The 23,418-nt window shown below is 40.8% G+C and overlaps 1 protein-coding gene and 1 pseudogene across 4 annotated transcripts in view; one reads left to right on the top strand and one right to left on the bottom strand.

Annotated features, from left to right (window-relative positions):
- The window catches only part of Rnf180 (ring finger protein 180), a 180,829-nt gene extending 164,508 nt beyond the window's left edge, over positions 1 to 16,321 (top strand). For 2 of the 4 annotated variants that reach the window (XM_063282550.1, XM_039103136.2), the window contains exons 8-9: positions 15,334 to 15,449; positions 15,534 to 16,321. In XM_063282550.1, the coding sequence (XP_063138620.1) occupies positions 15,334 to 15,449; positions 15,534 to 15,569 (152 nt within the window). In that variant the 3' untranslated portion in view covers positions 15,570 to 16,321. Of the gene's footprint in view, positions 1 to 15,333 lie in introns of all 4 variants that reach the window. The other 2 variants (XM_039103134.2, NM_001134986.2) reach the window with 2 other exon arrangements.
- A 3,574-nt stretch (positions 16,322 to 19,895) lies between these two features.
- LOC134485775 (trifunctional nucleotide phosphoesterase protein YfkN-like) overlaps positions 19,896 to 23,418 on the bottom strand; it is a 36,908-nt pseudogene continuing 33,385 nt past the window's right edge.

The raw sequence follows: 23,418 nt of genomic DNA, 5'->3' as shown, positions 1-23,418 counted from the left end.
GTGTATGTGTGTGTCTGTGTGTGTCTGTGTGTGTATGTATGTGTGTGTGCGCGTCTGTGTCTGGTATATGTGTGTCTATGTGTGTGTCTGTGTGTGTATGTGTGTGTCTGTGTCTGTTTGTGTGTCTGTCTATGTGTGTCTGTGTATATGTGTCTGTGTATGTGTGTGTGTGTCTGCATGTGTGTGTTTGTCTGTGTGTGTATGTGTGTTTGTCTGTGTGTGTATGTGTGTGTCTGTGTGTCTGTGTGTGTATGTGTGTGTCTGTGTCTGTTTGTGTGTCTGTCTGTGTGTGTGTGTCTGTGTATATGTGTCTGTGTATGTGTGTGTGTCTGCATGTGTGTGTTTGTCTGTGTGTGTATGTGTGTTTGTCTGTGTGTGTATGTGTGTGTCTGTGTCTGTTTGTGTGTCTGTCTGTCTGTGTGTGTCTGTGTATATGTGTCTGTGTATGTGTGTGTGTCTGCGTGTGTGTGTTTGTCTGTGTGTGTATGTGTGTGTGTCTGTGTATGTATATGTGTGTCTGTGCATGTGTATGTGTGTGTGTGTCTGTGTATGTGTGTTTGTGTGTGTGGCTGTGTATGTGTGTGTCTGTGTGTGTATGTGTGTGTGTGTGTGTGTATGTGTGTGTGTAATTTTAGTATACTACTTCACACTTGGTTATAGATCCAAACGATTTTTTTTTTTATCAATAGATACTTTATTTTTTTTTTTATTAACTTGAGTATTTCTTATATACATTTCGAGTGTTATTCCCTTTCCCGGTTTCCGGGCAAACATCCCCCTCCCCCCTCCCCTTCCTTATGGGTGTTCCCCTCCCAACCCTCCCCCCATTGCCGCCCTCCCCCCATAGACTAGTTCACTGTGGGTTCAGTCTTAGCAGGACCCAGGGCTTCCCCTTCCACTGGTGCTCTTACTAGGATATTCATTGCTACCTATGAGGTCAGAGTCCAGGGTCAGTCCATGTATAGTCTTTAGGTAGTGGCTTAGTCCCTGGAAGCTCTGGTTGCTTGGCATTGTTGTACTTTTGGGGTCTCGAGCCCCTTCAAGCTCTTCCAGTTCTTTCTCTGATTCCTTCAATAGGGGACCTATTCTCAGTTCAGTGGTTTGCTGCTGGCATTCGCCTCTATATTTGCTGTATTCTGGCTGTGTCTCTCAGGAGCGATCTACATCCGGCTCCTGTCGGTCTGCACTTCTTTGCTTCATCCATCTTGTCTAATTGGGTGGCTGTATATGTATGGGCCACCTGTGGGGCAGGCTCTGAATGGGTGTTCCTTCAGTCTCTGTTTTAATCTTTGCCTCTCCCTTCCCTGCCAAGGGTATTCTTTTTCCTCATTTAAAGAAGGAGTGAAGCATTCACATTTTGATCATCCGTCTTGAGTTTCGTTAGTTCTAGGGATCTAGGGTAATTCAAGCATTTGGGCTAATAGCCACTTATCAATGAGTGCATACCATGTATGTCTTTCTGTGATTGGGTTAGCTCACTCAGGATGATATTTTCCAGTTCCAACCATTTGCCTACGAATTTCATAAACTCGTTGTTTTTGATAGCTGAGTAATATTCCATTGTGTAGATGTACCACATTTTCTGTATCCATTCCTCTGTTGAAGGGCATCTGGGTTCTTTCCAGCTTCTGGCTATTATAAATAAGGCTGCGATGAACATAGTGGAGCACGTGTCTCTTTTATATGTTGAGGCATCTTTTGGGTATATGCCCAAGAGAGGTATAGCTGGATCATCAGGCAGTTCAATGTCCAATTTTCTGAGGAACCTCCAGACTGATTTCCAGAATGGTTTTACCAGTCTGCAATCCCACCAACAATGGAGGAGTGTTCCTTTTTCTCCACATCCTCGCCAGCATCTGCTGTCACCTGAGTTTTTGATCTTAGCCAATCGCACTGGTGTGAGGTGAAATCTCAGGGTTGTTTTGATTTGCATTTCCCTTATGACTAAAGATGTTGAACATTTCTTTAGGTGTTTCTCAGCCATTCGGCATTCCTCAGCTGTGAATTCTTTGTTTAGCTCTGAACCCCATTTTTTAATAGGGTTATTTGTTTCCCTGCGGTCTAACTTCTTGAGTTCTTTGTATATTTTGGAAATAAGGCCTCTATCTGTTGTAGGATTGGTAAAGATCTTTTCCCAATCTGTTGGTTGCCGTTTTGTCCTAACCACAGTGTCCTTTGCCTTACAGAAGCTTTGCAGTTTTATGAGATCCCATTTGTCGATTCTTGATCTTAGAGCATAAGCCATTGGTGTTTTGTTCAGGAAATTTTTTCCAGTGCCCATGTGTTCCAGATGCTTCCCTAGTTTTTCTTCTATTAGTTTGAGTGTGTCTGGTTTGATGTGGAGGTCCTTGATCCACTTGGACTTAAGCTTTGTACAGGGTGATAAGGATGGATCGATCTGCATTCTTCTACATGTTGCCCTCCAGTTGAACCAGCACCATTTGCTGAAAATACTATCTTTTTTCCATTGGATGGTTTTGGCTCCTTTGTCAAAAATCAAGTGACCATAGGTGTGTGGGTTCATTTCTGGGTCTTCAATTCTATTCCATTGGTCTATCTGTCTGTCTCTGTACCAATACCATGCAGTTTTTATCACTATTGCTCTGTAATACTGCTTGAGTTCAGGGATAGTGATTCCCCCTGAAGTCCTTTTATTGTTGAGGATAGCTTTAGCTATCCTGGGTTTTTTGTTATTCCAGATGAATTTGCAAATTGTTCTGTCTAACTCTTTGAAGAATTGGATTGGTATTTTGATGGGGATTGCATTGAATCTGTAGATTGCTTTTGGTAAAATGGCCATTTTTACCATATTAATCCTGCCAATCCATGAGCATGGGAGATCTTTCCATCTTCTGAGGTCTTCTTCAATTTCTTTCCTCAGTGTCTTGAAGTTCGTATTGTACAGATCTTTTACTTGCTTGGTTAAAGTCACACCGAGGTACTTTATATTATTTGGGTCTATTATGAAGGGTGTCGTTTCCCTAATTTCTTTCTCGGCTTGTTTCTCTTTTGTATAGAGGAAGGCAACTGATTTATTTGAGTTAATTTTATACCCAGCCACTTTGCTGAAGTTGTTTATCAGCTTTAGTAGTTCTCTGGTGGAACTTTTGGGATCACTTAAATATACTATCATGTCATCTGCAAATAGTGATATTTTGACCTCTTCTTTTCCGATCTGTATCCCTTTGATCTCCTTTTGTTGTCTGATTGCTCTGGCTAGAACTTCAAGAACTATATTGAATAAGTAGGGAGAGAGTGGGCAGCCTTGTCTAGTCCCTGATTTTAGTGGGATTGCTTCAAGTTTCTCTCCATTTAGTTTAATGTTAGCAACTGGTTTGCTGTATATGGCTTTTACTATGTTTAGGTATGGGCCTTGAATTCCTATTCTTTCCAGGACTTTTATCATGAAGGGGTGTTGAATTTTGTCAAATGCTTTCTCAGCATCTAATGAAATGATCATGTGGTTCTGTTCTTTCAGTTTGTTTATATAATGGATCACGTTGATGGTTTTCCGTATATTAAACCATCCCTGCATGCCTGGGATGAAGCCTACTTGATCATGGTGGATGATTGTTTTGATGTGCTCTTGAATTCTGTTTGCCAGAATTTTATTGAGTATTTTTGCGTCGATATTCATAAGGGAAATTGGTCTGAAGTTCTCTTTCTTTGTTGTGTCTTTGTGTGGTTTAGGTATAAGAGTAATTGTGGCTTCATAGAAGGAATTCGGTAGGGCTCCATCTGTTTCAATTTTGTGGAATAGTTTGGGTAATATTGGTATGAGGTCTTCTATGAAGGTTTGATAGAATTCTGCACTAAACCCGTCTGGACCTGGGCTCTTTTTGGTTGGGAGACCTTTAATGACTGCTTCTATTTCCTTAGGAGTTATGGGGTTGTTTAACTGGTTTATCTGTTCCTGATTTAACTTCGATACCTGGTATCTGTCTAGGAAATTGTCCATTTCCTGAAGATTTTCAAATTTTGTTGAATATAGGTTTTTATAGTAAGATCTGATGATTTTTTGAATTTCCTCCGAATCTGTAGTTATGTCTCCCTTTTCATTTCTGATTTTGTTAATTTGGACACACTCTCTGTGTCCTCTCGTTAGTCTGGCTAAGGGTTTATCTATCTTGTTGATTTTCTCAAAGAACCAACTTTTGGTTCTGTTGATTCTTTCTATGGTCCTTTTTGTTTCTACTTGGTTGATTTCAGCTCTGAGTTTGATTATTTCCTGCCTTCTACTCCTCCTGGGTGTATTTGCTTCTTTTTGTTCTAGAGCTTTTAGGTGTGCTGTCAAGCTCCTGACATATGCTCTTTCCTGTTTCTTTCTGCAGGCACTCAGCGCTATGAGTTTTCCTCTTAGCACAGCTTTCATTGTGTCCCATAAGTTTGAGTATGTTGTATCTTCATTTTCATTAAATTCTAAAAAGTTTTTAATTTCTTTCTTTATTTCTTCCTTGACCAGGTTATCATTGAGTAGAGTATTGTTCAATTTCCACGTATATGTGGGCATTCTTCCCTTATTGTTATTGAAGACCAGTTTTAGGCCGTGGTGGTCCGATAGCACGCATTGGATTATTTCTATCTTTCTGTACCTGTTGAGGCCCGTTTTTTGACCAATTATATGGTCAATTTTGGAGAAAGTACCATGAGGAGCTGAGAAGAAGGTATATCCTTTTGCTTTAGGATAGAATGTTCTATAAATATCCGTTAAGTCCATTTGGCTCATGACTTCTCTTAGTCTGTCTACATCACTGTTTAATTTCTGTTTCCATGATCTGTCCATTGATGAGAGTGGGGTGTTGAAATCTCCCACTATTATTGTGTGAGGTGCAATGTGTATTTTGAGCTTTAGTAAGGTTTCTTTTACATATGTAGGTGTCCTTGTATTTGGGGCATAGATATTTAGGATTGAGAGTTCATCTTGGTTGATTTTTCCTTTGATGAATATGAAGTGTCCTTCCTTATCTTTTTTGATGACTTTTAGTTGGAAATTGATTTTATTTGATATTAGAATGGCTACTCCAGCTTGCTTCTTTTGACCATTTGCTTGGAAAGTTGTTTTCCAGCCTTTCACTCTGAGGTAGTGTCTGTCTTTGTCTCTGAGGTGTGTTTCCTGTAGGCAGCAGAATGCAGGGTCCTCGTTGCCTATCCAGTTTGTTAATCTATGTCTTTTTATTGGGGAGTTGAGGCCATTGATATTGAGAGATATTAAGGAATAGTGATTATTGCTTCCCGTTATATTCATATTTGATGTGAGGTTATGTTTGTGTGCTTTCATTCTCTTTGTTTTGTTGCCAAGACGATTAGTTTCTTGCTTCTTCTAGGGTATAGCTTGCCTCCTTATGTTGGGCTTTACCATTTATTATCCTTTGTAGTGCTGGATTTGTAGAAAGATATTGTGTAAATTTGGTTTTGTCATGGAATATCTTGGTTTCTCCATCAATGTTAATTGAGAGTTTTGCTGGATACAGTAATCTGGGCTGGCATTTGTGTTCTCTTAGGGTCTGTATAACATCAGTCCAGGATCTTCTGGCCTTCATAGTTTCTGGCGAGAAGTCTGGTGTGATTCTGATAGGTCTGCCTTTATATGTTACTTGACCTTTTTCCCTTACTGCTTTTAATATTCTTTCTTTATTTTGTGCGTTTGGTGTTTTGACAATTATGTGACGGGAGGTGTTTCTTTTCTGGTCCAATCTATTTGGAGTTCTGTAGGCTTCCTGTATGTCTATGGGTATCTCTTTTTTTAGGTTAGGGAAGTTTTCTTCTATGATTTTGTTGAAGATATTTACTGGTCCTTTGAGCTGGGAGTCTTCACTCTCTTCTATACCTATTATCCTTAGGTTTGATCTTCTCATTGAGTCCTGGATTTCCTGTATGTTTTGGACCAGTAGCTTTTTCCGCTTTACATTATCTTTGACAGTTGAGTCAATGATTTCTATGGAATCTTCTGCTCCTGAGATTCTCTCTTCCATCTCTTGTATTCTGTTGGTGAAGCTTGTATCTACAGCTCCTTGTCTCTTCTTTTGGTTTTCTATATCCAGGGTTGTTTCCATGTGTTCTTTCTTGATTGCTTCTATTTCCATTTTTAATTCCTTCAACTGTTTGATTGTGTTTTCCTGGAATTCTTTCAGGGATTTTTGTGTCTCCTCTCTGTGGGCTTCTACTTGTTTATTTATGTTTTCCTGGAATTCTTTCAGGCATTTTTGCGATTCCTCTCTGTAGGCTTCTACTTGTTCTCTAAGGGAGTTCTTCACGTCTTTCTTGAAGTCCTCCAGCATCATGATCAAATATGATTTTGAAACTAGATCTTGCTTTTCTGGTGTGTTTGGATATTCCATGTTTGTTTTGGTGGGAGAATTGGGCTCCGATGATGGCATGTAGTCTTGGTTTCTGTTGCTTGGGTTCCTGCGCTTGCCTCTCGCCATCAGATTATCTCTAGTGCTACTTTGTTCTGTTATTTCTGACAGTGGCTAGACTGTCCTATAAGCCTGTGTGTCAGGAGTGCTGTAGACCTGTTTTCCTCTCTTTCAGTCAGTTATGGGGACAGAGTGTTCTGCTTTCGGGCGTGTAGTTTTTCCTCTCTACAGGTCTTCAGCTGTTCCTGTGGGCCTGTGTCTTGAGTTCACCAGGCAGCTTTCTTGCAGCAGAAAATTTGGTCTTACCTGTGGTCCCGAGGCTCAGGTTTGCTCGTGGGGTGCTGTCCAGGGGCTCTCTGCAGCGGCAGCAACCAGGAAGACCTGTGCCGCCCCTTCAGGGATCTTCAGTGCACCAGGGTTCCAGATGGTCTTTGGCTTTTTCCTCTGGCGTCCGAGATGTGTGTGCAGGGAGCAGTCTCTTCTGGTTTCCCAGGCCTGTCTGCCTCTCTGAAGGTTTAGCTCTCCCTCCCACGGGATTTGGGTGCAGAGAACTGTTTATCCGGTCTGTTTCCTTCAGGGTCCGGCGGTGTCTCAGGCGCAGGGGTCCTGCCGCTCCTGGGCCCTCCCCCACGGGAGCCCAGAGGCCTTATACAGTTTCCTCTTGGGCCTGGGATGTGGGCAGGGGTGAGCAGTGTTGGTGGTCTCTTCCGCTCTGCAGCCTCAGGAGTGCCCACCTGACCAGGCGGTTGGGTCTCTCTCTCACCGGGTCTGGGAGCAGAGAGCTGCTGCGGGCCGGGATCCGCGGGTGTGGGACTTCCGGTAAACACAGAACGTGCCCGGTTCTAGAGAAATTCTGCTTCCGTGTGTCCCAAGCTCACCAGGCAGCTTTCTTGCAGCAGAAAATTTGGTCTTACCTGTGGTCCCGAGGCTCAGGTTTGCTCGTGGGGTGCTGTCCAGGGGCTCTCTGCAGCGGCAGCAACCAGGAAGCGATCCAAACCATTTTAATGCATAATTCAACCCGGTAAAGTAATAAAAAATCTAGGTGTGCTAGAGAGATACGTAACCACATTTTAACTTCTATATAAAAGGCCAACTTCTGCAGGTTAGTACCTTTGACTCTAGAGACTTGAAGATGAAGATGAGGATGACATTTGAAATGCAGTTGCCTAACTTTTCAAGCATATTAACCAAGCAAGTCTATACCTATTTGTGACTATAAATATCTCCCTCCACCTCCACCAAGCCCTGCTTCCATCAGTCAGCCTTCCACACACAGAACTCCTTACGTAATGTGAAAGAGGCCGAGCGGTGAAGCCGTGGCTTACCCTGCCCCTGGCCCATCACACAAGGAACACGGGGCATGGCTCCTTCTGAGCACTAGCTCCAGGGCTCTGTAAGGAATGTTTTCCATGAGAACTACAAAATGTCTTTTTCAGTTTATTCGCAGTAAGATTCAATCACTGTAGAAACACATTTGAAAGGCTCGATCTGGGACATGCTTCAGTGAGATGCTAATGGCTTCCCCTGTTCTCTGAGGATTGTTCTCATGGGCAGGCACCCACTCATCCACTCAGCAACACTGTGCAGAAAGTCACCGAGAACATGCTGCAGGCCGCTGACACTGCAAAGAGTGCCTCGAAAGGAGCGTTTTACAATCCTTGACAGAAAAGATGAAATGGAACCATATTTTGTAGGGGGAAAAGGTCACAGCCTTATTATGTAAGATATGAGAGTCATCATTCAGAGGTAAAATTCTTTTTACAAAATAGAATTTTAGAAGAAACAGTTACTTTGGCTTCTGGAAGTTTAATAGTTTTTATACTCCTTCAAAACCTAACAGCCACTCCGAAATGTTTTAAATGGGTCTCTCTTGCTCCTTGATTTCACTGAAGTTCATTTCATTAAAAAAATTGTTTTTCTCATAAAATAAAATCAGATTCTGATAAGTTCATTATTATTCATTAGAATTCATATGAACACCAAAATATAACTCCCTGGACTGCAGGCTGCTGTGCCTCACGTCAGCCATTAGGACAACCGTGCAGCCTCTGTCACAGTACTGGCTGCTGAGGTAGAAGAAGAGACCTCTGCAGCATCTGGAATTGATAAAAAGAATCCACCTAGAGCACACGTTTGTTCTTCGCAGTCTTTTTAAAAGTCAAGTGTCATAGTCATGCTGGCTTCCAGTGGCAAAGAAATAAAAATAACCCCTATTCTCAGAACAAGATAGAATATTTGTGAAAGATCCAAAGTGCAGCCTAGAAGTGAGAAGTTTATATTTCAGTTTATTTGAATATATATCCATATATATATAATTATATGTGTATTATATTTAATATGATATAATCACATTATATGTATATATATATATATATATATAATATGATATTAATTGTTACAAATATGGCCCAAGACTAGAAAACATGATGTTAAATCAACTAGTGTTAGGTTTTCCCAAAATCTCAGCACAAAGGAGAGGAAGTACAAAGTGGCACCCCAACATGAGAAGCTATTTGCAGCTGCCAGCTGCCGGGGGAGGAGACCTCAGTTTTCTTCGTCGCAGCATCAGTGGGTACATCAGCCATACTCCAGTGCAGGTTTTGTGCTCCGGAGTGGTTGGCCAACATAGCCAGACACCAAGTTTTATGCCAGAGAAATAAAATTAGCTAGACAGGTAGTGAGGTTGGGAGGAACCAAGGAAGAGTTGGGGGAAGGAAAATAATATGATCAAAATACATTGGATGAAATTATCATCAAAGGATAAATTAAAACATTGTAGAAAAAGAAAGAGAGAGCATTATCTCTGTACCTGGGCAGACTATAGACTCAAGTGGTTTTATGGGATACATTTACTAAACTTTTAAGGGTTCTGCTTTATGCTGTTAAGCCTCAGAGATTTAACCCATTTACAAGTAAACAAGTTACTTAGCCAGTTTCATGTGAAGTACACAAGGCTTCTGGGTAGTGACAGATTAGCCAGAGTGGCAGCCTTTGTGAGGGAAGAGAAGAGCAGATGCTGCCTGTATATGTGACAGAATAATAGACACTGGACAACACTGAGCTTATGAACCTGTCTTTAATAACAAGCACTAAGTGTACTGTGTTCCAAAACTGTGCAAACCCACTCCCTGCTCTAGTGGGAACACATTATCTTCCACAACGGTTTACTATGCAAATATCATCGAAGGGATGGGCCAGATTGCAGACGAAATCTGCTTTCAAAATATGTTGACACAGGAAGATGGATGGAGAGACCTCACCTGACAGCAAGCATGTTTTACGAAGGCAGCAAAGACGTGACACACTAACCAGGCAAAAGCAGAGGAAAGCAGTATCAGTCAGCCTGTTTCCTCTTAGCATGAAGAAAATACCACATGAAATAGTACCAGGGTGAGTGTGTAAACAACACTCAGTGTGATATTCATACTGGGTAGCAGACTTTAAAGTGTTATCCAACATGAAGAACTAGGGATTACTACGGGAAGTACAATAAGGCAGGCATAGAAAGACAAAACACCATGTTTTCTTTCATATGGCTATCCTGTGTTTTAATCATTGCATATGGGGGATACGAGTAATGAAACAAAAGGACCGTGGGAGGAAAAACTTTCTTAAGGCAGGGGAGATGGCTTGGTGGATTTATAAATCTCTTGGCACATAAGGGTAAGAATCAGAGTTCTGATCCTCAACACCCAACTATATCTGCCGTGCTGGGGGGTTGGGGGCAAGATCCCAGGAGCAAGTGGGATAGCTCATTACCCTAATAATCAGCTCCGTTTGAGAGACCTTGACTCAGTCAGTGAAGGGGAGAGCAGTCAGGGAAGACTCTCGGCAGTGACCTCAGGCCTCCTCAGTGCGTGCAGAGCACATGTGTGTGTACACACATGCAGACGTGCACTCACTCACATACTCTAACAGTTGAAAAGAAGTCTTAACTGAGAAAAGCAAAAAAGCAGGAGATAGAATGTGTGTAACGGGAAGACAGAGGACTGTTGGTGGAAGCGAGGGAACCAGGGAGAGGTTCGGAACCTGGGGCATAGGGTGTAGAACACAGTAGGGAGATTGATAAGAATAACAGGTGAAAACTGCATAAAATAACCCATTTATAACACACACTAACTTTAAATACACTAAAAACCGTTTCACATTAGAAAAATTGAAAAAATGTAGCTGGGTTCATCTTATTAGCAGACTGGCGGTCGGGAGGAAGGGAGGGACTGTGTAGACATCCAAATAGACACAGAAACCTTATTTTGAGTTGATATACTATACATGATATTGGTACAGAAATGTACAATTTAAGGTTCCATAAGGATTGAAGTTTTCATTATAATATATCCCCCCACAATATTCTCACACTCCCGCCCTGGAGTCGATGGCTAAAGCCGTCCAGGATGCGTGAGCACGTGTCTCCATCGTGCTTAGACTTTAATACCGCACGGTTGAAATGCACGCACATACTGGATCCTAGGTTAAACCACGTATTAGGATCAAGTAATTCTCAACCATGGTTGCCCATGGACGTTTATGTTCAGAATTTCCTCACTCCACTGACACCAATCCAGACATAATTTTAGAGAGGCAGGGTTATAGATATTAAAGTATGTGTGTTGCCACCGCCATGTGTTTAAATACATTGACTCCTAGATGATGTCATTTATATGGGGGAGGGGGAAGCATAGCTCCTGGGGGACAGAAAAGACCTGGAGCTATTACAGTGGCCCTCAGAAGCCGATCCCTATCAGATGAAATCCTTAGCCTACTATTTAACTCATCCTGCTAAGGAGAAACTAATGTTTTAAATTAAAATTAATTTAATTTACTGATTAAATTAATTTAAAATAAATCAAACTTATCTCCTAGGAGGATGATAATTTTTAAGAAACTGTCAGTGTTCAAGGCTGAAATTCCTTATGGAAAGCACTATGTCAGAATGTCTTTAGATCTTCGCTACATTAGTCCATATACTCTCCATAAGATGTAATAAGGTGGTTTCACCATGTGAGATTCTGGCAGTCTTTAAGGTCAGCAACTGACTTAGAAAAGAAATCATCGAATCTGAAGGAAAATAGAAACCCACTGAGCTAAGAATAGTGAGCTTACTGACTCAGAGATGTACAAAAGGCAATGCAGGTTCCTCACGAGTCAAACCACGAGTCCATCTTTTACTGAGTGTTAACTGTGGACCAGCGCTATGCTGGTGTTAATGAGTGTTAATTCATTTCGTCCTCATACTGGGCGTGGCATTTGTATTTGCATAGCCATCATTTTCCACTGGAGACTGTATCAAATACTGAGGTTTGTATTAAGAAGTTCTCTAATACTATCTCATACTTTACTTATTCCTACGGAATAACGGCTCCTGTGAAGTGCTTTTCACACCAACCTTTATTCAGAAATGGCCATTCACAAATCCCAAAGCTTGTTGTAAATTCCCACTCACCCTGCCCTTGCTTAGAAAAACATTCAAGGAAAATTAAATGAGCCAGCCAGTGGTCACTCTCGAGCTCCCACGTAAAAGATGTCTCACCTAATCTGGTGTCCTGCATTGTATCTCCCCGACTGCCTCCTCCTGGTCTCTTCCAGAAATGCAGGATGTAGGCACACAGGTGCATGGTAACACTGATGGAGGCTGCCTGGGAGAGCAGCCCGTGGACCCCTACCCATCATGCATCAGTTCTTGTCCTGTGTCCGCTCTTGCTCTTGTTTTCTGGCATTAGTGTCACGAGTGCAGCGCATATGAACCATACTGGTCATTTGACCCAGGCACTGAGTTTTGACCCATCTCCTTGGAATCTGAGTAACGCAGGCCCGTACAACATCCTTTTGGACCAAGGGAAAGAACCCACGTCCTTAATACTAACAGTAATTTCTAATTAGCAGTGTTACTTCCTCTCTAACCTGCATGGGTGAGGAAGCTTGTAGAAGATAGTATAAAATTCTTTGAGACTCTCTCTTGATGCATTTGGATAACATTTGAGTGTGAGGGAAAACTTCCCCCACCTCCTCTTTCTCCTACAGTACTGACATCAGCCTTGAAAGCAGGAAGGCGCCTGAAGTTGACACTCTCTTACCTCATGATTTCACACACAGGCCGGGCGCACAGCAATCCAGCTCCCCTGAATGAAGAAAGATAACACATACGTGCTTACCCAAAAGTCAGAAAAACTAAATTTAAACAAGAGTATTTTATGTCTTTGAGACAGTGTATTTTGACCAACTCCTCATAGATACACCCCCACATCCCTAGACACTCAGCTTCTTGGTTGGTTTTACTGGTTATTTTATTTATTTACATTTCAAATGGTGTCCCCCTTCCCAGTTTCCCCTCCAAAAACCCCCTATCCCACTCCCCTCCCCCTGCTTCTATGAGGGTGCTCCCCGTCTGCCCACCCACTCCAGCTTCATCATCCTAGCCTTCCCCTAGGCTGGGGCATCAAGCCTTAACAGAACCAAGGGCCTCTCCTCCCATCAACGCCAGATAAGGCCATCCTCTACTACATAAGCAGCTGGAGCCGCGGGTTCCTCCGTGTGTATTCTTTGGTCCATGGTTTAATCTCTGGGAGCTGTGAGTGGTCCGGTTAGTCAATATTGTGTTTTTCCTATGGGGTTGCAATCCCTTCAGCTCCTTCGGTCCTTCCCCTTACTCCTCCATTGGGATCCTCAGGACCATTCTGATGGTTGGCTGTGAGTATCTGCATCTGTATTGGTCATGTGTTGGCAAAGCCTCTCAGGGGACAGCCATATCAGGCTCCTGTCAACAATCACTTCATGGCATCAGCAATAGCGTTGGGTTTGCTGTCTGCAGATGGGATGGATCCCTAGGTGGGGTGATATCTGGACAGCCTCTCTTTCAGTCTCAGCTTCATTATTTTGTCCCTATGGGCAGGAACAATTCTGCATTAAAACTTTCTTTTAAGCCCATCAAGTCTAATGTGTTTGCCCAGGTAACTTTGGGTACAGGGCCTACTCCTGGAGCATGGTTGACCCCCTAAGGATCACCTCACTTAAAGAAGATTGCCTGTCTCTCTCACAGCAGCTAATATCATGATAGGGAAAAAAATGTTTTAGTAATATTTAATGAGTCCTCACAGCAGAGTGCGCACATCGTATGTGAGGTTAGGGAAGGAGAAAGTATAAAGTTTGACGACCCAGAAGGGCTGACTTTGTCCCTCTGTTCCTTTTCGTATGTTTCAGTGTACTGAAGGTGACACATTCACAAAGGGACTTAAGCAGAGTCCTATAGATAAGCCCACTTGATTGCTAACGATGTGGAAAAAAAACAAAACACCTGACCTCGTCCCAGTCAAGCTCCTTGTAGCCTACGAAAGTAAATGATTAAAATGATCAAATGAAATGATAGGAGGTCAGATAAAGACGGTTACAATGTATCTAAAGGTCTCCCTCTGAAGCACAGCCTAGTCTCCCTCTCACGGGTTCTCTGTGTTTGCAGCCCACAAACCACCAATAAGTAGAGAGCTCAACACAAAGGGCAAGCGAGAACTGTTCCCGATGAAAGAGGTTGGGCTTTAAATAGCCGTACCAAGAGCCAGGTGAGCTCACCCTTGCCGTCTGAATTAGCAGCCAGATCTGGAGCAGGGCACGTCACATACTCAGTTGCTACAGATGATGAAGCAGAATTTGCTTTGAGCAGGAGCCCCATCTGACCTTGACCACCCATCACTAGCAAGTGCCAGAATTTTTTTCCCATCCAATCAAATAGTATATTTTTACTGCCTTCTCTTGCACTAATTTAAGCAATAAATAAATAAATTAAATAAATAAATAAATAAATAAATAAATAAATAAATAAATAAAAAGTATGCGGTAGCTGTGCAAAACTAAAGTTAGCAGTGAGGTATGGAACCTTTAAGTATTCTCTTTTGTGGAAGCTTAGATATCACATATTGGCCGTTTTGAGTTTGCTTCTCAGTTGCTATGGTAACTCCTGTAAACAGAAGTAACCTGGGGAAGGAGAAGGCCTACTCGGCTTACAGGTTACAGTCCACCACCCAAGAAAGCAATCGGGGGCCGGGAGGCTGGAACTGAACCAAAGCTGGTAGACGAACACAGTGTCCTGCCTGCGGCCCTCTGGCTTGCCCAGCGGCCGTTCTCATAAAGCTCAGACCCACCCACAGTGTGCTGGACTTTCTCACATCAGTTATCAATTAAGAAAATACCTCAGGCTGAGGGCCACAGACTAATCGATCTGGACGATTCCTCTATTGATCTTCCCTCTCCCCGGGCTTGTCAAGCTGCCAGTAAGTTGGCCATCACATTGGCCAACCAACAGAAAAGCACGTAGCTGTTGGTCAGGTTGCCCTAAGGCACTAGATACGATACATAGCTAGTAAACACAGCCAGAATTTCCTGAGATGGGGTAATTCTCAGAAACGTATCAAGGGATTGTATTTTTCTCCACCAGCCAATCCCCTAAGTAGGCCCATACTTTGAAGAATATGAAAGTTAAAGCTAATATTAAAGCTAATACTCTTTGTAGAGTGCCCTTATATTTGTCAAACTCAGCTCAGAACTAAAGCATGAAATACAGTCCCACAGAACTTTGCTCAAACAACTGCAGGGATTAAAATCGTTAAGCGGAAGGTACGAAAGTTAGCTGGTGTTCCGAGGTTACAAACAGTACTTCCAGTAGTGGTTGCGGTTACTGGGGCTTAAATCTAGAAAAAAATTTGTATATGAAAATAATCTCGACAAGTTATGTCAGATGATGCCAATAAGAAGTTTCCAACCCAATGTTACGAATAATGTGTGTGGTCCAGGTCACTGAGCCACGCGCATCTGCTGCCCTGCCCTTTAAACCCCAAACTGGGACTTGTCACAGCTGTTCATTATTGAAAAAGCAAGCGTGAGACACCGCCCAGTAAAGCCAGGATGAGCGTTGTCAAGTGCTCTGTCAGCTCATCAAGTGTCTGAGGTCAGTGGGCTGGAAAGTTAATTTTCCTCCGCTATCTCCCAGGGTTCCACAGGCGCGCGGCCCCAGTGACGCGGAGGCAGTTCCCACACGGTGCCCACAGGATGGACTACCTGCACTTCGAGGACGACAGCCGCGGGTGGTGGTTTGACATGGATATGGTGATCATCTATATTTATTCAGTGAACTGGGTCATTGGCTTTGTTGTTTTCTGCTTCCTTTGCTATTTTTTCTTTCCGTTTTAGGAATCGTCGTACTCTGCTACAATTGAACAGTCATAAACGTAAACAATGGCTTGAACGTTTTGAAGGTGTGCTTCGAAGTTTTTATAATGTCGCATTATAAAAATGGTTAGTGTTTATAAAAAAGCCTGAGGATAATGGATTTATTTATTAATTTCTTTCATGTAACAACCTAAACTTTATTCAAGAGCTGGCGAACCAGCCATTAGAAACAGTGCACTATTAACTCCATACTTTTTACTTTAGGACCTGGGGCTCTAATTTTACAATGTCATTTTTATACTTACTATGATTGTAAAGACTGAGGTTTTTACCTCCATTTAAAAACAGTAAAAATATGAAATGAAATAATCTGGATAGATACCATCATTATTACTAAGATGTTTAGTGAAGCACTATGTATTCTTAGGCAAATGATGTCTGTTAAAAATAGACCATGTTCTCTGGGAACTAATCAAGCAGGGTATATTGCGATTTTGATTTCTGAATATCTCTACTTCTGTCTCCTATTACCAAAAATCTGACTATCCTTTTGTAAAGACTTCATAGCTTTGGCGCAACGTTTTTAACTATTGTAAGCGCAAACTACCACATGCAGTGTGACTAACACCCAATAGCTATGTTAGAGAGCCATATTAACACTTTCCAATTTCAGAATGGATCACTTTAGAAATAACATATCTGACTTTTAGTAACCTAAATGGCCAATGCATGTGCAAACTGTAATCAACCTGGTGATTCATTTAACTAGATACATTGTCACTGTGCAATAAAGAGTGGCTTTTACATTTTTTTATTGTTCTTATTTGACTTATATGTGGAATAAGGAGCTGTGGGCTTACGGATTTGTGTAAAGAAACGCTGGCATTTTCTTCTATTATAGTACTTGTTACAGTTAAGTTCTTTCCAAGAAAAGAAAATGTATGAACCATGACAGTGGGAGCAAGATACAGGAAAGGTATCAGGATTCAAAGTGAAGAAAACTAAAGAAACAGAGACGTAAGTCATTGTGTTGACTCAGGCATGTTTTAAATTTAATTAGCAGCAATGAACTGCTAATCAGCCCTTTCTGCCTATCATGATAATAAAATACCACCACCATTCAAAATAGATAAGCTGCACCAGTTTAGACTGAAAATTGCCAAACTCAGCACAATTGCTGACTGTGTCAGATAAAGGGATTAGATTGATAGCGTGATTTTCTAAGAAATACAAAAGTGGTGTGGATTATTGTTCTAATACTTATTTCTGCTCTCACAATTAGAGTTGTGGAAAAATACGACCAAATATATCAGACTGTTCAAATCCAGAAAACATAAAATTAAATACAATTTACAAAGAGATGTATGTTTCCATTTATAAATGAATATCTATAATCACTTATGTTCTAGATAAAAATAATGTGCATCTGGGAAAACATCACTGTTCTCACAGTACTAGATCAAACAATTGAAACACACACAGGGACGATATTTTAAGAACCTTGAAACCAATCGCAGCTATTTTCTGGCTTATATGCCCTAGAAAATATATCTTGATTCATTCCTGAATTGTTTTAGAAGTTTTTTATTGTATGCAAATTAAGAAGATAAGAAGCAATGATATTTCACAGGAAACATGTATTCACTTCGTCTCTGGCACATATCAGTAGTTTTGTACCTGTAATAAATACAAACATCTGCGTGCCTGTCATTACACTAGTAACCAAATTTAGAAAGCAATTATAAATCTCTAACTTTACTTTAAATTAAATTTGTATTTTCTACAACTGGAGCTACCAGTGACAAAACACTAAGTATAGTGTCTCCTAGAGCTACCACCTCCTGGACAGATAGGCCCGGTATGTCCAGACGCTGAGACAGGTAGGGAACACAGGAGGACGGAGTGTTCCTGTGTTTCCTGTGCATCCCAGGTCAAGCATTTTAGCCTCTGCGGGAGACAGAGCCCCTGAAGTCTTCCAGGTAAGATGGTGATCACTTAACCTACCCCAGAAGTCATCCAAGTCCTGCCTTTCCCCTCATGTAGACTTAGAACGCCAGTCTTCTATTTGGTCAGCGTTTGCTCCCTTCTGATCTCCAGAAGGGAATCCCCGATAACGTAGCCTATACCCCACACCTTTGCTGGGTGACTCCATATCCGATAACACATGACCTTCCTTTGGCACTCTAGCCTACCACAGCCAGGCACATCGGCGACCACTTTTAACAGCTCCGCCATCTCTCTAGCCTCATAAACTTAACACAGGAACCCATCGTGTGCCTCTTCATCAACGTCCATATAATTACATAAAATCTCATTTTCCAATGAAGAACCAAAGAAAGGAAAAGAGAAATCCTAAATCTAATGAAATGCAGTATCTGCCCCAGTAATATTATTTTAAAAGTTAACTTCTGTGATTTATCATCAACAATTTCTGTTTCTATGGAGCTTAATGATTCAGAAGCTTAATTTTAAACGTGTTTGGTTATTCATAATAATACCTGAAGTGATCTACATTTCTAAATACTTTAATCAAGTAATTTATTATTAATGAGAATCCTATGTATACAAATAATGCATTTTGATGAACTCTAATCCCCATTCCTTTCTCCCAGTTCCTCCCCATCCCTTCAAACTTTTCCACCCCAATTGTTTAAGTCCATGAAGTCTGAGTCGCTTTAGTGCTAACTCTGTGTGCATAGGTACCGGGCCATTACATCATGTCTAAGTTCTCAGTGCCTACATTGAAGAAAACTGACTCTTCCTCTCCCAGAAGCCATCAATTGCTTGTAGTACCTCAGTTAGCACTGTGTGAGCCCCACCCCCGATATCTTGTCTGGATGGCTCTAGTGTAGGACTTGTGCAGTCGCAGCCTGTGTGATGTCAGAAAAACACAGTTTCACTGAAGTCACGCACTAATTCTATCTCACAATCTCTTTACCACCTTTGCCATGGTAACCCCTGAGCCTTGAGAGGAAGCAATATGACAAAGATGTCGTCCCACTTAGAGCACTCTGCCTTATTCACTGTCTTTTAGTCTCCAAACATGGACCGTTTGTGGCTTTCAGTTTTAAGCAGTATCTACTGCACCAAGAAGTCTGTCAGACGAAGGCTGAGAGGCACTAAGCTGTGGTTATAAAGGAATTACTTAGGAAGCAGCTTAATGCCTGTGTCCATTTCATAGAACCATAGAAGTGGGTTCCGTTTCAGAAATTTGCTTGGTGTCTTATTAGACACCAAGATAACTAAGCGATGATGTATGTTCACAAATCCACTTCTGAATATAGTGAGAACACAGCAAAGCAGAATGAGCTGGAAGCTACAACATTGGGCTCCAGCTTCTTCCATTACTATGTAAACATCCACTTACCTTAGCTGCGTCACTGTGCACAGCTTCCGTGGCCACCGCCATGCACTAATAAGAATACTGAATGTTCCTTTAATTTCTCACAAATTCAAGGAAGGCACACATGATCTTCCAAAAACAGAAGTGATTTTTTTGCCCTAGATGCACAGCTCTTAACTGAGAAAAAGGACAGAAGACTTAAAGACTGGAACTTTTTACTTACAAACATAATTTTTAAAAACTGTCAAAGAAAAGGTAAATTTAGGAAGTATCTCCAATCAGTTAATCAGTAACAAACCAATTGTGAATTTGGTCCAGTCTGGTTCTAGCTCATTTTTACATCTGTTTTAAATGCTATACTACTACCTTCTCTCATTTCACTGTGGTAAGAAAGGGTGCTTCGATAGGAACAACAACAGCAAGTACAAGGAGAAAAGCCATCCAGTCGGTCATTAATATGAAAGCTCAGTGCTTTAACAAGATTTGTTTAGAACCTGTCATAGAATTCCAATAAGGTTGAAAGAGTTAAAATGAAGCAGTAGTGAGAGGAGATAGATAGACAGACAGGTAGATAGAAGAGACAGACAGGTGGGTAGATGATGGATAGATACATAGATAGATGATAGATGATATATAAGATAGATAGGTGGATAGATAGATAGATAGATAGATAGATAGATAGATAGATAGTAGGTAGGTAGACAGACAGATAGGCAGGTAGGCAAATAGAGAGGGGGGATAGATAGACACATACATAAATATGAATATATTCGTTCATTTGGACAGAAAAATAAGCAATACTAAGAGAAAAAAGGTTATTGTACAAATAAATACCATGAAGAGGTAAGCATGAATTTTATTTAATAATAAACACCATAATGTTTACACTTTAATCACAAATGTTTGTGTTTCTGACACAACATAGTGAAGAGTCAAAAGTTAAAAGACTTGATAAAGATTAAATGAAAAGAACATTTAGAGCAATATCCCTAGAATTATCATCAATTCTAGAATGACACAAGGAATCCATATTCTGTTACTGTGCCTGTCACTGCTAAAATTGATCCGATTCATTTGAGCACTAACGAAACACACCGACTGCATTACACTCTGTCAGAGTCAGAGTCCTCGGGTGCATTGTCACGAATGGTGGGCAGAGTTCTAAGGCCTCGCTGTCTCGCAGTTCTGAGTTGGGGCAAACATTCTTTCATGTCTGGAGAAATATGGCAGATTCTCCCTTCCATGCCTGGCACTGAAATTACTCCTGATGGTTCATCTGGCTCTCCCTCAAAGGTTGAAAGCGCAATAGAACCAGTTAAAATCTGAATGCTGCCCAAAACAGATACTCTGAAGTCACACTAAAGCTTTATTAGGATACACAAATTGAAAGTTATAAACAGTGTTGAAACTCTGTTTCTCCACCACCACAGTCAGATTTCGTCCATGAATGAAAGTGCACTAAACATATTATGAAATTTACAGGTAAACAAAAGTGCATCAGTTCGTTTTGACTTTAAGATATCTTATACTTAAATAATAAATGTTTGAGGAAATAGGTATGCTTACCCTCATTTGAACATTATACAATGTGTACACGTGTGAAAATATCACCTGATACACGTAATACAATTTTGTGTCAAATTCTTAAGCTTTTAAATTATGACTACATATTATCCCAAAAGGATTTACTTGATAATTAATTTTTTAAGTTTTTGAGAATTTTGTACGTGAGTACTATATTTACATCATTTCTGTCTCTCTTTCCATGGCAACTCCTCCCATCCCACCACCCCCTCCCAAATTCAGGAGACTTTTAAAATTTTTGTTAAATATATGGTGGGTGGGCGGGTGGTTTTTACAGCCTGCTGAGTCTATTTAGTGGTGATCATATGGTGACAGCTGTCATTTTGTCTTCATTTTTGAAAAATAATTAAGACAAAAAGTATGGCCGGTGTATTAAAAGAACTCTCTTGGTTTTTTTTTTTTTTTAAACAAAAAGAGAGAGAATTCATCTCACTTTTAACAGGTGTGATGATAACTTCCAGAACTTGGATATATTTAGGAATATAATTATTTATCAAAGAATCGGCCAACTATAAAACTGATTATGATTTGATAAGATTTGCCTTGGGTTGTTGTTGAAGTGACCTTAGAGAGAGAATTGTTTCTAAGCTTGATCATTAAGTGGGGATCAGTATGCCTTGGCACAGCATCTATCAAGTAGGAAAGACAACATGTTTAATTGGACAGAAGTAAGATAATCTGGCAGGTTATAATTTTTTTCATCTGGATTAGAAGGGCAGTGTCGCAGAAGTAGTTGAAGGTTGTACAACAGAACAACCTGAAAGGGACACGGTCTTCTAGACCGTCTGTCTCCACAGCTTTGGGTTCCTACGCCGTCCCTATGACTACAGTCCCTTGCTCCTTCTTTTCACCTTGGAGAATAAAGGTCCATTTTTATTCTGTCCACACGTCCTCAGACACCAGGATGCCCACCTAAAGACTGGAGCCTAAGAAACGTTAACTCAAGCAGTAGCACATGAAACACGACAGTCCTGTCACCTGTGAGGGATGGCGATTTGTTTGTTGTCATGATCAAACTCATTCGATGGCCTGAACGACATTTCTTCTTTCCTTGCAAAATTTTTCTTGATTCAAAGGGATGCATGGCGACTGTAGCCAGCACCTGTGCGGTTTTGGGGTCAAACATACCGTAGCCATCCTTCCCCTGAAATAGCAAAAACAGAACTCAAGTTTCTAAGCCAGGAGTAATAAATATACAAACATCTGTTTCTTACCTTTATACATAAAGACATTTTCTTAAACCTGAGTTAACTATACTTTAAATAATTGTCCTACTCATAAATCTAGACATAGTGGCTGCAACCCTGTTGTCACAGCTCAGTTGTTTAATGGCCTTGAGAGTAGGGCACCTATACTCTTCAAAGGTGGTTGTGAAAAAACATTAACAAAGAGGGTCTATTGGAATGATATTGAAGAATCTAATCTGAAAATATTTCTGTGTATGTGGTTTTTCAAGACAAGGTTTCTCTGTGTAGCCCTGGTGGACCTGGAACTCTGTAGACCAGGCCAGCCTTGAATGCAGAGATCTGACTGCCTCTGCTTCCTGAGTGCTAGGACTGAAGGCTTGTGCCACTACTGTCAACCCTAATCTGAAACTGACTAAAGGGCTCTCAAATTAGAACATATAATCAATGCATAGTACAAGATTCCTCAGTACTCCAGATCAAATAGTGGCAGTCACACCAAATTCATATGTAAAGTCTTTAAAACTTAGTCATCTACATTTCATTCTAAATAACAAAGTAATTAAAATTTATCAAAAATAGAAATACTAATTGTTTTAGGACTATTTTTCACTAAATTTGAACTTAGCAAGCCATTATAGCACTTCAGGCTATACAATTCTGGCTACATTTGCTAGTCATTTAAGGAACAGAATTGATATGCATGGATTTAGAGGGCTATAGTTTTAAATCTGATAATACTAAACAGTGTAATTGTGCTTGTTTACCATGAGATAAAATTAATTCAATTTGTGAATCATAAAATGGAATGGAAACATTTATTATTTTTTAAGTGTCTGAATTCATTAAAGCAAACTTAAATGTGTGGGCATAAGCATGTTTATTAGCACCAAACGATCAGTTTTCTTAAAACATTTCGAAAGAAAACAATCTCACATTTGCAATGTACTCCCTAATGGCCAGGAGATAGACTTTCTTTTTCTGTAAGTGCTGTCCTTGAACTTTCACAGTGTCTCTTATGACTTGATGTCCCGGTTCTGCATCTGGATCAAATCTAAATTCTATCCCAGCAACTTGAGGAAACCTGAAACGGAAAAAACAACTTCTTCTCACACAGCCTTGCAATGCACGAATCAGAGGCGAGAGAATGCTAGACTTCGTTAAGCATCCCCCCTTATGCTACTCGACAGGCAGGATGCACACAGGCTATGTGCATCTGAACAGAACTTGTCAAGTGGACTTTGGTTTCAAAAGGTCAAACAATAAAAGCAATTCTAAGTCATTCTATCTTTGTTTCCTTGCATGTAAAGGCCAATATAATTTTCTCAGGATAAAATAAAGACAAACTTTGAGAATTTCTGTTCTCCCACAACTCTGAATTTCTGTGAGATCACTGCCTCAATTTCTGTCCTCAGTTACTAGAGGAATACAAAAATAAAATAGACAACATATATGTATCTTCAAAATGTCTAACTACAGCGTCCCATAAGCTTCAGAAGCACGTGACGCTCCCGTTAATATTTACTACTACTCCTATCTTAAAAGTGACTCAATGGGCTCAGTAACACAGACTGAGAGTTTGAGAGACTGTGGTCACAAATTCAAGACCAGCATGATTTCAGTGTGAATCTGAGGCCCTCCTGGGAAACTTGGTGAGTAGGTCCTGGATCAAAATAAGTGGTTGGGGGTAGCTGGGGCTATAACCGGGTGCTAAAATACTCATCTTAAATATATGAGGCTAAGAAAAGTTTTCTACTACAAATCATGCCATGGATACTGTCAATCGAGGAGTAGC

The sequence above is a fragment of the Rattus norvegicus genome, chromosome 2 (genome assembly GCF_036323735.1).
Source record: "Rattus norvegicus strain BN/NHsdMcwi chromosome 2, GRCr8, whole genome shotgun sequence".
Taxonomy (NCBI): Eukaryota; Metazoa; Chordata; class Mammalia; order Rodentia; family Muridae; genus Rattus; species Rattus norvegicus.
The sequence above is the reverse complement of the archived record's forward strand: the minus strand, read 5'-3'. Positions and strand labels throughout refer to the sequence as shown.